Source organism: Hydra vulgaris, chromosome 15 (assembly GCF_038396675.1).
Source record: "Hydra vulgaris chromosome 15, alternate assembly HydraT2T_AEP".
NCBI lineage: Eukaryota > Metazoa > Cnidaria > Hydrozoa > Anthoathecata > Hydridae > Hydra > Hydra vulgaris.
This window is the reverse complement of record NC_088934.1, coordinates 42,044,339-42,058,007: the sequence shown is the minus strand read 5'-3', so window position 1 is coordinate 42,058,007 and position 13,669 is coordinate 42,044,339. Positions and strand designations below refer to the sequence as shown.

General features: G+C 28.3%; 1 protein-coding gene across 1 annotated transcript; it reads left to right on the top strand.

Annotated features, from left to right (window-relative positions):
- Window positions 1-2,601: 2,601 nt before the first annotated feature.
- Window positions 2,602-13,059, top strand: LOC124813738 (uncharacterized). The gene is made up of 2 exons (XM_065819227.1): window positions 2,602-2,898; window positions 12,416-13,059. Exons 1-2 carry the CDS (start codon window positions 2,626-2,628, stop codon window positions 12,569-12,571), a joined length of 429 nt encoding a protein of 142 aa, XP_065675299.1. The 5' UTR covers window positions 2,602-2,625; the 3' UTR covers window positions 12,572-13,059.
- The last annotated feature ends 610 nt before the right edge of the window (window positions 13,060-13,669 follow it).

The window sequence follows — 13,669 nt, the reverse complement described above, 5'->3', positions numbered from 1 at the left end:
GTGCAAATCCATAGCAGCTCATCATTGCATTGTAGTTGTAAATATGTAATAAAACAAACAAACAAACAAACAAAAAACAGTATTGAATATCAGCATCAGAAATAAAAAAGCTATCTTATTAAATAATCAAAATTATTTTCAAGCAAAAATTATTGAATATAATAAAGACAGTTTATTGGGAAAAAAAAGGCGTCTAAGGTTAGTTAGCCAAATTTTCACGGTGATAATTGGCTCCTAATATTTTGTAAAACAAAAATATTTTTATTTTCCATAGTAAATAAACAAGTAAAAAAAAAGTTTTTTTTATTTATTTATAAAAATTTGAAAATTTCAACTTTTTAATAAAAAAAACTCTTAAATATTATGAGAGGATTTTTTTACTTGAATGAATGGTGGTCTACTGTTTTGACTTAAACAAACTACTTCTTGCTACTGACTTAAAAGAATATAATCTTTTTGCCTTAAAATTGACGCTAAAATAAAGACTAAAAAAAATCTTTGAATTTTGCCCTTAATAATACAATTTTTATAGTAAATTTTATCCCAGTGTGGTATAAGATTTTTTTTCTTGTGATTTTTTTTTATTCCCCAGTAAAAAATTATTCTTAAGTTTTAACTACCCAGTAAAAATCTCATGTTTACTGATATAACAAAATTTTTACTTCTCATAAAGATGTATTTTGCGGCAAAGTATGCTCTGCACAAGCTGTGCAGAGTTCAATTTGCCGCAAAATTGGGGAGAGTGTGGGTATTGGCAAACAGCTAATCGGGTTTACAAACTAAAGACGCCAGTTATTCGAAATTGGTCATTTCATCGTGTAGTTTTACAAAGAGTTAGACTGATATTAAATAAATTTCAACTGCATTAAAAGATTACATAAGTTTATATAAAGTTTATATTAAACGACTTAAAATGTAGTAAAGATTTTAAGAAACCACAGCTGTTAAAACATTTAAAGGTATTCAGAAATGAACTTCCAATTAAATGCTCATCCGCGGTTCTGTGATAAGACCGTAAGGACTTCTTGGGGCACCTAAATAAAATTAAAAAAAAAAAAAAAAACTTGAGCATGCTACGTAAAGTTCATAATCTTCAAGACTAGACTTTAATATTTCAAAAAAATGTGTCATTAGGGCTATAGCCAAATCGAGTTACTTCCCTCCTAAACTTTGTAGCTCAACAGAGGTCAAGAATAATGACGGAATTAACTACCTTGCAGCAGCAGGCTATAAGATAGTCGATTTAGCTATAAGATAATGTAGGACTTCCTTGTTGGCTATAAGATAATTGGCTTCCTTGTTGGCTATAAAATAATGGAAGCAGCACTTCCTTGTTGCAGCAGACTATAAGATAAATAATATAGCAGCACTTCCTTGTAGCAGCAGGCTATAAGACAGTCGATGTAGCAACACTCCTGGCATGTTTTACAGTAAAAATTCAACAAAAGCAATCCTTGCACGTTTTACCTATTTGTCAGTCGATGTAGTAACCCTCCTCGCATGTTTTAAAAATATTATAAAACAATAAAAAAACAAAAACAAAAACACCATTAAATAAAAAAACTTTTTAATCATATGATTGCGGTTTTTTAAAAAACAATAAAGTTTAATGTTTTTACGGATTTTTAAAATTGTTTTAACTTTTAAAAGACATTAACCTTAATACGGGATCTGTATCTTTCGTGACGAGTGACCCGTATGGACGGTTCATGAAATTTGTTTCTAAAATGACGAGTGACCCGCACAACGGTTCTTAAACAATTTTGAAAATCTTAAAACACCCATAGCGATCGGGGAAAACTTTAAATTTATCTCTAAAATGTGAAAAATTTCTTAAGTTAATGTTTTAAACCGTTTGTTAATTGCATTTATAGATCTCTCAAATATCAATTTAAAAAAATGATTGGACAACTTGTTCTCTTCTCGTTCAGGAGTAATGTTTTCAAAAATATCAACACTGGGCTGTATATCAGTACCATGCAATTTTTAATCATTACTTGGACTTATACTACACTGATATCCCTTAGTGATTTCACTGAATTAACTTTTTCTGTTATTTAGCATTCTTACAGTTTTTACTTGTTGGCCGAAATTCTACTGTTACTTATTCAAACAATAATTTAGGAAAGTTTCCGCTTTTACAAGGGGTTCAAGATTTGTCTGAAGACTATTTTGATATTACTGGAGGTAAATACAACGGAATAAAATTTAAACTTATAATTTTTTTTTGTTTTGTCAAAGAAAACTTCTGAATTCTTTGACGCAACTTTTGATACTGGCTGCTTCTATATTACAACTAAAATGCAAACCAAAATGGTATTAAAAATAAGATCATTTTAAAAATAGCTTCGGTATTTTAATTTAAAATATATACAAATTGCTTATATCTTTTTATTATCTATCGTCTATTGATCCCACAAAGTGCGCATTGAGGCTTTGGAAAAAAATTTCAGAAAGCCGCATTTTAATGACGCACTTGACTTTTCAAAGTTAAACACGTTACTCTACAATCTGTTCGGTTACGTATTTGAGAACAATTATTTAGATTTTTCTAACGATTAAGTTATTTTTTGTTTATTGAAACACTTGACCACATGAAAAGCCTTCCAAAGTAAAAAAAGCTAAATGTGTTCCGTCAATGTCAAAGAAAATACAAAATATCCTATTACAAGTAATGACACGAATCTGTATAAACATGGTAACAAACTTAAGACTTTTACAGATTCAATACGTTCAGATAGCGATATAGAAACTCAAGTATTGCCAAGAAATAAAGATTCAAACGAAAATGTATCTCAGTCAACTTTGCCACGCTACGAAAGTTTAATCGAAGAGTTTATTATAGATGAGCCTCCAAAGTTTGAAATCGTTACTGGCGAAAAGTTACACATAGAACTAGTAAGTTTTATTAAATAATTGTCAATTTTTTTGCGGAACGGACAAGAAAACAGAAAAAAAATTTTTTCCAATCATACGAAAATAATAGTTAGGTATACATTATTATACAGGTATGCGTAATCAGGAACTTTTTGGGACAGTTTTTCCAATTGTTTATTTTTTAATAGTCTTTTAGGACTAACTTTAAAAAAACCATTACTCAAAGTTAAATCATTTTTTTTTTTTTTTAAATCTAATCTTTTTCTAGAATTACTTCAGTAAGGTAACGCATGGTTACTTTGACATCTGGGTAACATTGACACGTGTATGATTAAATGTTTTTACCCGTCACCCGTTAACAATTGTTTAAATTATTTTAACAGATGCTGAAGCCAGATGTTAAATGAACAAAGATAACTATTTTTATCCGCATGATAATAGAGCCATAATTAAACTAATTTCTAGTTTTTTCGTTGCAAAAAAACTTTAGTTAAAAGATGAATAAAATCATACTACAATAACATTTTACTGTGTTTTTATGATGTTGTTTTAAAATACTAAGCATGTAAGATTTTTTTCGAACATTTTTTTTTTAACGCATGTTTCAGTTTTGGGGTAACATTGACAGGAATTTTTAAGTCTTACATATAATGAACCTTTCACAATTACATGAAATGGAACCAAACAAAGCGATCCCTAAATTAAAAGAGTTAATTTCAAGATAAAATGTACAAAGATTTTAAAGGTCAACAGATCTGAAATCCAACATTCTCAAAAAGTTAAAATCCACCTAACAATGTTGCATAATACTGGTAAGAACAAAACATCACAAACTGAAGACGTAAAAAATTATCTTGTTGTTTCAGAAATTAAAACAAACACATTTACAGCATAAACATACTACTTTCAATGTTACCCCATATAGAGGTAATATTAAAAGTTGAAACCCCATCAACAAACTTTATTATCCATCAATAATATTAGATAACTAATTAAATTCTTTATCATTTTATTGCAGCAATATCATTGATAAATGTCTAGAAATATTGCATACCAAATTTAGTTTGTCTCAACTAAAAATTATTTTTTAGAGATGTGCCAATGTTACCCCACTTTACTCTATTGAAGATGAAGATAAAGAACACATAATTAAATTGTTTAAAAAAACGAAAACAGCAATGTTAACCATTTTACTTTCATTATTTAACTCTGTTCCATTAATTGATATTTAAAATAAAAAAGAGGAGAAGGTTCTCCATTTCTAAGATATTTTAGGACTATTAGGGGAGGGGTATGCATATCCTTCTCCCCTCTCCTTCTTCCCTCCCTATCCTTCATTTAAAGCCTATATTTATACAAATAATTGTAAGCTTTTATAAAATATACTTCTTATGCACGCAATTTTTTTCTTCTTTTTTTTACTACTTCAATATATTTGCACTTCATTACGTTACAATTTTATCACATAATTTAATGCAAAGTATAACATATAACATAACATAAGAATGCGTAATTTAGCAATTATAACAAAGTAAAAAGTTAGATTAATAAATAATTTTTTTTTATAAAAACTAACAGCATTTTATTTTTAAATAAAAACTAAAAACTATTGTTTCTTTAAATATAAACATGTTGTTATAAAGGAGACTCGTAGAAGACTATGAAGTCTTATCATCGAGTATCTCTTTAAATGGTTAAATAAATCTAATTAATTTTTATATAGTTAAAAGTGATTAAACAATATACAGTCAGTGATACACATAAATATTTTAGTATAAATCTTGTTGTTCGTTTAATGTTTAATGCATGTCAATAAAATTGTTGATATTAAGTATAAGGTGTTATAATTTTTTTTTCAAGGTGGCAGGATTATTTTATGCTTTAAGTTCTATATTTTCGGATATTATTTTTTTATATAGGTACGGACCTTGGTAGGAAATAGAGAACCGTGAGAATTTTGTTGTTTTTTTTAGGCAATGTGAAGTTCCCTGTTGCTCTTATGATATATCTATTAGAGTTAGTTTGAAAAAAGTTATCTGAAAAATGCAATGGGAATAGTCCAAGATATTTAAGCATGAATAGAATATTTTGATAGAAGTTGATTTGGTAAACATTTAGTGCATTCAAGGTTTTTAGTAAAGGTTCAGCATGGGTGAGTTTATCTTTATTATAAACTAATCTTGATGCATGTTTTTAAGTTAAATTAAGAGTATTCATTTTGGATTTGTGTGTACTTACCAATTAAATATTAGCTTACGTAAGATAACTTTGGATTTAAGAAAAATAAAGAGATTTAAGATCATCTTGGGACGATATAGGTTTAGCTTTGTAGAGTATTCAAATAGTTTTTGAAATATTGGTGTTTATTGTACTAATATGCGCTTTTCAAGTTCTCTCAATAAGTATCGCAAGAAACTTAGTTGTTTCTGTTTTTTTAATGTTTACCTCGTCTATTTTTAGTGAGGGAAGTATAGTTGGTATACTATTTTTTCTGTATTTAGCGATAACTTATTTAATTTTAACCAGATGTTTAATCATTCAAGCTCTTTGTTCATACATTCTTAAAGATCTTTTATTGAGTTCGACTTGTGTCATTCGCAAACGTTATAACATCAAGTTTTTTGAGGTTTTTGTTAGGTCGTTAATATATAGAAGAAACAGAAGGGGTCCAAGAATGGAACCTTAGGGGACAGCGCACTCTATTCTTAGTAGTTTTGAGTGTTTATAATTGTCTGAAATAACAAATCGTTGCCTGTTGCTTAGGTAGTTTTTAAACCAGTCAAGGGTGATATTTTTTATTCCATAACTTTCCATCTTTTTAAGTAAGATATTTTGATTAACAGTGTCAAAAGACAGGTCTATAAAGATGTCTTTGAGCATACTGTTTTTTATCAAAAGAATTACTTTTACTATTAGTTAGGTCTAGGATTGCGTGTTCAGTTGAATACTGTTTTTGGAAGCAAAATTATTTGTTACTTAGAATTTTATTTTGGGTTAAATATTTGTAAAACATTATAGATTACTCGTTTGAGAAGCTTAGAGAAGGTAGGGAGTACCGAGATAGGTCTATAGTTGTTAATTAAGTATGATTCACCTGTTTTAAATATTGGTACTACTTTAGCTACTTTTGCGATACAACTACTATTTTAATCGAAGACTTGAAAATTTCAAGCATAGCTGTATTTATCGCTGTAAAGACATTTGCCACTACCCTACTACAGAAATCATCTATTCCTGGAGTTTTGTTTAATTTTAAGGAGTTTAGAGCAACGTTAAGTTCTCGATAGTTTAGTTCTTTGTACTTTAGTTCGCTCTGGGCATCACTTAGATATGATATTCACTCATGGGCATCACTTAGATAAGACTCAAACGATTTATCAAAAAACTCAATTTTTGAGGCAAGATTAAAGCCAATGTTAACAAATTATTCGTTGAATTTTTCAGCAATTGTATTTTTGTCACTATACTTTATATTGTCTATGATGATTCGAGCAGGCAAATTATTTGATTTAGTTTTTTTGTTCCCAATTATTTCTTTGTTGTTTTTGTTCCATGTTTTTTTAATGTCGCCAGTTTCATTTTTTATTTGCTTTGAATAGTAATTTTTCTTTGAATTTTTTATTTTTATTTTTTCAATTAAATTTCTGTATTGCTTGTAAGTATTTAGGTTTTTTTCATTTTTATTTTTTAAATACTTGATGTAAAGTTTTTGTTTTGTTTTTGAAGATTTTTTTATACCTCTTGTAATCCATGGACATTTTAAGTATTTTACTTTTAATTGTCGTCTTATAATTGGCAATCATTTTAGCGCTTTAAGAATATTTCTAAAAACTCATTATAAGCAGAGTTAGTGTGCACAAGGTTGCATTTTTGGTAAATCTTATCCCGCCTCATTTCCGATAGTGAGTCTAAACTGTTAAATAGTAAATTTATTAATATTTCGTTTATAGACATTAAAGTTATTTGTTATTGTATCTTGAAACAAAGAAAAATATATCGGAAAGGAATCGGATAAATCCGTTTTGATTACGCCTCTTTTTAATGAAAAATCATAAAATGAGTTAGTCAATATGTTTTCTATTGCAGTGATTGAATTTGATGTTACCCGGATGGGTTCGTTTATTATAGGGAAGATTTTGGTAACAGCATCTTCATTGTGCTGTAGACAGTTTATGTTAATTTTTCCAATACAGAATAACATTTTGTGCGCTTTGTTATTTTTTAGAAATATTTTTTTAAGGTGATTTGAAAATTTTTTTATATCACCTTTAGGTGGTCTGTAACAGGTGAGCTCCAGTATATTTTTTAACTTTTGGTTTATTATTTTAATTGTAAAAACCTCACCATAGGCATCAGAAACCGAAAGATTGTCTCAAACTTTAGTTGTAATATCGTTATGAATATGTCATAATAATACCTCCTCGTTTTTGAACTTTTCGCTCATAAAATTTTAGTTTGTAGTTCGGAATTAATAAGTTTGAATTTGTTCTGGACGATTCTTCATAACACAAGGTTTATGTTAAGCAAATCATACTGAACAAAAAGTTACATTTTACAAAAAAATGTTTATTTAAAATATTGTTAACTATACTTCTTATATTTATGTGTATTACCGTAAAGTTATTATTTAATGATTTTAATTCATTTTAAAAAGTTTTTATATCAAAAAACCGCGAGTTAAAAATATCTCCATTAAAAGAATGCAAATCTGGGTCGTTAAAGTTATCAAGTAAAACGTTTTAAGTGAACTTAAGATTTTATTTTTATCTTGGTATTACAGTAGTTTCACTACGATAGTTCTTGGTGTTTTGTCTTCTTTATACGACCCAATTCTATGCGCTCGTTCCACAATAACTTCGCTTGAAATTTTAAGTTTGTTTGTGAAAATTTTTTTCACAGATTTCTCACAGTCCAACTTTTTCCTGGCGAATCTTTCAGACCATCGATTCTTATTTTGTTACGACGAGAACATCGTAAGTCAGTATTTTTTTATTTATATTATTTCAAGACCATTTCTTATTTGTGTTAATTCTTCCTTTATTTTTTCTTCTTGAAAATTGAGATTTTCTTTCACTTCGTTTATATCCTTTTCAATGTTTCGCATATTTACTTTGTTGATATTTAATTCATTTTCTATATCCCTACTCACTATTAGTGTGAAGTTTTTTTCTTAGTTTTTTAACAATCTTTCTGTTTCTTTGAGCAAACTTCTTTTTTGTTCTTAAAACTTGTTTGTATTAATTTTTTCGATATTTTTGATCATTATTTCCATTTTTAAAATTGATATTCTTAAAGAGCACTCAAGAACACATTTCTTGAGTGCTCTTTAAGAATATCAATTTTAGAAGAAAGACATTTAAGAAAAAAAGACAACTGACATTTATTAATTGAATGTTAACAAATAATCATCATTTGAGAATATTTTTAAATAATAAACATTTAGTTATTAGGTTAATTAAACATATTTAATTGATATAAGAAATATAAATATATTTATAATGACGCGTTTCAAAAGTTTTCTGTCTTAAGTAACAGCTTTGTGACTTGAGAAATGACTGTTTAAAAAGTATATATAAATATATATTTTAAGTGAGTATATTGCGATACTGCAGTATATTGTATGTGTGCGAAGTATATGCGTTAAATAGAATTGTAAAAACGGAACCCTTTTTGAACTTTCATCCCCCCCCCCCCCTATCCCTTTAAGATGTATTAAAGATCTCAGGGGCCCTGGGTACATAAACAAATAAATTTTCGAAAGCACCTTCGTTACCGTTTTGAAATTAATATAAACCTATTTAGTTCATTGATTACATTATTTTGTGGAAGGACTTTAAGTTACAATCATTTTACTATGTTTGTTATGTAAAACACGAGGTAGTTTTGAACCAAAAATGTTGAACAGAACAGTCACTGAAATAAGCTTAAGAAAGCATGTTTTTGTTTTCAGCATTGCAAAAAATGTGCTATTTATGAAGAAAAAAAAGAAAAGTAAGTTTGATTATAATAAGCTTGACTCATTTTTGGTCTTGTTAGTTATTCTTGAAATTGGGCTTTTGACGTTTAGTTAAAATGGCCATAAAATTGGCAATGCCTCATCATATAAAGAATTCTTGAATAAAACTCATATTCAAAATATGCTGGAGTGTCCAGATTATATCTAGAAGTCCTTCAGGACAAAACTTAACTGTCTATTCAAAATTTATAAAGGTAAATGACACTCTTATTAGGGATTAGAAAACATACGGAAAGAAATATTCTTCCAATAAAGAGTTTCTACGGAATAACCAATACAATCTACAGTAATAACCAAATAAAATATACAACATAAGTTACTTTTGCCAATATTATTGCATCGGACTAAATCTGAGGATGATAAATACCATCACCAGTTTCGCCAAACAGGTGGTGCTAAATGGTGCAACTTTTGTTTGTAGAATTGTTTTCTGAAAAGGCGTTGAAAATGTGTTTCCACGGTGTTAAACTCGAAATTTAAATTTAGCCCTGAATAATACTATTTATATAATAAAATTACAGAAAAAAAATTATCCCTACAAAGCTATATAAAAACTTTTTTTTTTTTTGGCAATGCTGGAGTTTGATACTAAAGAAAAATATTTTATTTTTTTCAAACAGTAATTATTTGGAGTAGACTTCAAACAGGGATTTTTCAGAGTAGATTTTTTCGGAGTGGATTTTTTTGAAGGAGACTTGAAAATTTTAAAAATTAAGAAATTTTAACATAACCTTTTAAAGGTTAAACTATCATCAAAGGTCTCAAAAATCTTCAAAGATTAAACTATGCAATACTTATTACAAAAACTTATTTCTTTTCAAAAATCATTGAGGCAAAAATAGTTCGAATTTTTAAAATTAATTTTTTTTTTCGCCGCAGAGGTTATTCTATTAACAGGTAATGCAAAACAACGCAGAAAACTACAATATCTAGTTAAAAAAAAACTTTAAGAAAAAAAAAATTATTGCCATTGAAAACCAATCTGATGTTAATTTCACTTTTTTTTTTTTGATTCAAGAATAAATATTTTAGTATTATAATTTTTTAGTTATATAAATTTTTTAGTTATACAGGCGATCATTGAAAAAAATATTTAGATTAGAGTTTAAGGCAAATTGAGTACAGAAGATATCAAAAAATAATTACCAACCGTTTTATCATGGAAATATAATTTCTAATAAAATCTGGCAACTATTTTTTAACTATCACAGGGAGCGACATATCGTTTATTTTTTTTAAAAAAATGAACGTTGACTTGCGTATCTTTATTTATTGACGAACGTCAGCAAATAAATTTAAGAGATTTATGCCACATAAGTAGAGCTACCATAGTCCTGATTTTTACGGAGGAGCCCAGCGCTAAACTAATTAAAATTAAAACTTTTATCGCGTTCTCCAGCGAAAAGATCAGGACTATGGCAGCCCTACACATAAAGCAGTTTTATTTTCAAATAATTTTTATTCTAGTTAATAAGTTATTAAATACATCAAAGATGCTTGGTAAATTTTGTTCAATTTTTGTTTTTCAAAAAAATTTTATTTTACATTCACAAAATTATTGAATAATGCACAAAAAACTTTTTAAAGTATTTTTAATATGCAAACAAACATTACTTCACTTTAAGGAAAATAAAAAAATTTAAAAAAAAGCATGCAAAACTTTATTTATAATAAATTCATTTACTTTAATGTAATTGCTAATTACATAAAAGAAACCATGCTTAAACATTATGATTACTTTCTTCAATAAAAGAAAGCAACGAAATGTTTAAGCACGGTTTCTTTTGAAGTTTTTTCAAAACCATTCATTTTAATTAAAATTTTGGATGCTTTTGTGAGCGCATGCTAAAACCATGCTAAAACATAATTAGTTATTTTACTTAAAAGTAACGCTTTTGAAAAAAGTAATTTGGGGAGGAGACCGGGGCTAGTTGGCTCGGTTTTTACTCTATGAGCTCTGTAGCCCTAACAGTACATTTTTTAAAAATATTCAGTGTAGTCTTAAAGAGTATGGATTAGGATGTCTTATAAAATTTGCATTCATTTACAAAAAAAAATTCTTGGAGCCTTTCCGGACCCTCAAAAAAAAAAAAAAAAAAATTTGCGCCAACTTACCCCACCAAGGGGTAAGTTAGCGCAAACTATAAAAATGATTTTTAATGCACTATTAAGTGCAAAATTAATCGAAATTTTTTAAAAATTAATTTTTGCAACAATTTTATCCCAAAATTTAATATTACTTTTAGCTGGTACCAAATATTAGTCCGTATAAAAGCCAAACAATAGCCCACCTTTTATCTGTGGAAAAAAAAACTAAAAAAAATTTTTTTTAAATTTTTTTGTAAGAATAAATATTTTCAATATTGTTAAAAATTAAAAAAAAAATATTAATTTTATAAAAATAAATATTTTTTTCCATAGTAAATGCTATGAGCCAACTTACCCCGTAAAAAATATGTCAACTTACCCCGAAAGCTTTTTTTTTAATAAACACTCTATAAGATCCTGAAACCGTCAGCTTTGAAAAAAAAGTCTGACTGGATATAGTAAACCAATTATGACTAGAACTTTCAAAATAATTTTTTTTTATACGACTAAATATTTTCTTTGTAAAGTAAAAAGGAAGCGGTGTTCTAAAAGTTACGTTTTTGTCCAAAAAACGCATAAATCTCAATATCTTTCATGCGCATGCGCGAATCCTGACAATACTACAGTGAATGATGAAATGGTCAATAAGGAAGTTTCTGAGTAATTTTTGTCTCTTTCTGATGAAAGACTCTAAAGATAAACGCAGTTCGTCAACTTACCCCTGCGGCCAACTAGCGCCGGTCTCCCCTACGTTTTGGATTTTTATAAAAGTCTCTGAAATTAATCGTTTTTTTATTTTAAATATGTGTTTTTTATAAAAAAATAAAAACAAAATTTTATTAAAATTCGCACCACAAAATTTTATTAAAATTCATGGCACTCTTAAACAGCCTAAGTTTCTAACGTTTTGAACATCGATTTCGAAAAAATAAATAAAACTCTGAGGAGTAGGGGGGAGGGAAGGAGGGGCAGTCTCATGACCCTTTCTCTCACTATGGATCCGCCCTTGTATCAGCCAATTTATTCATGGGAGGGAATGATAAAGATTGATAGAGCTGTGATAATTTTTTTTAACTTTCGCTTACAATTAAGTTTACATCAAATGATAAATGTTTTAATTTTTTCTGGTTTTTCTGCTATTTATTTTGTTATTCTTTAGTTATTTTTTTTTTTAGTTTAATTTTTGTTACTTTAGTTTAATTATTTTTTTTAAATTTTGTTTCCTTTTAAGTGTATGGGTTATTTAATTTTAATTTGCTTTGTTTTTTTAGCGTTTTTTTTTATAAGCGCTAATTAGTCAATACTTCCAAAGAGCCGTGGACACGTTATCAAAACAAAGTTTTATGTGCGTGGTCATTTAAGACGTGTGATCGCACGCCTCTTACGAGAAGGTCTGTTATATAAATTTAAAACGTTTTTTTTTTTTAATTTTAGGAAAGCATAAACAACGAAAGTGTATCAAACAACAACTCGAATTCTCGACAATCTACAAGATGCGAAAAATATATTTTTGCATTCATTCTCGTGTTTTCGCTATCCACTGTTTTTTCTTTAATTTTTTATGGCTTCATAAATCATTTAATATCGTAGCCGGTGATAAATTATTTAATATCGAAACCTGTGATAAATCATTTTATAATATAGCCTGTGATAAATCATTTAATATTGTAGTCCACTAAAGTTTTTTCAAATACTATTAGTTTCATTTAAGTACGATTGCTAAAAGCAGTTTTGTAAAACACTTTGCTTTAGAATTAGAGAAATCATCTAAAGTCGTTGTGCGGCCGTGGCGCAGTGGTTAGAGCGCTTGCTTTATAAGCAGGAGATCCAGGTTCGAAACGAGCTTTGGACAAATTTTCGCGTCACGGTAAGGAAGGAGGCGTGGACTTCCCGGATGAATGCACTTCCGCGGTGCTCTGTGACAAGACCGTTGGGACTGTTTGGGGCACTTATGTGCTTTAATGCAAAATACTCAAACTTATAATAAAAACTTACAAGTAAAACTAAAAAAGAAGTTTGTAATAACCGAATAAATTGTAAAAACCAAATAAAAAGTAATAATGATGAGTTTTTTTCAATTTTTATTTTTGTTAAAATTTTAAAAATAATGATATTCTTATTTCCATCAAATGTAATTTTAAAATTTTTATTTATTTGATTTTTTAAATCTTAAGGAAAGTTCTTTCTTCCTTACTGCAAGCTTGATAATTCAATTGGTTATATACATGCTCTAACCATCCTCCTAGCATACTAAAAGTCTCCCTTTGACTATCGAACCAAACCAAAACATTGTTTTAATAGTTTTGCGGTAGACCTACGTAGGTATTTGGAGAAGGTTCATTGGAGTTTTGCTCATCAGTTACTTCGAGTATTATTGGTGGGAGTCGCTATTAATGGCTAGCCGATAATTTTTCGACATGGTTAATAGAGCCTAGTAATCGGCTAGCCACTTTTGGCGGCTGCCACTAATAGTTCACTAAAAAATCTATGTGAAAAACTACAGCGGTCCCCTCAAAATGCCTATATAAGTTCACTGAAATTCTGCTATAGAATGTTTGCTGGGAAAATGACAAAACTCCATTAAAACATCCAAATCTTTGTATTAACAATTGCGAAATAAAAAGAGAAGTGTCATTAAAATTTCTAGGAGTACTCCTTGACGAAATGTAATATGGAGAGATCATATAA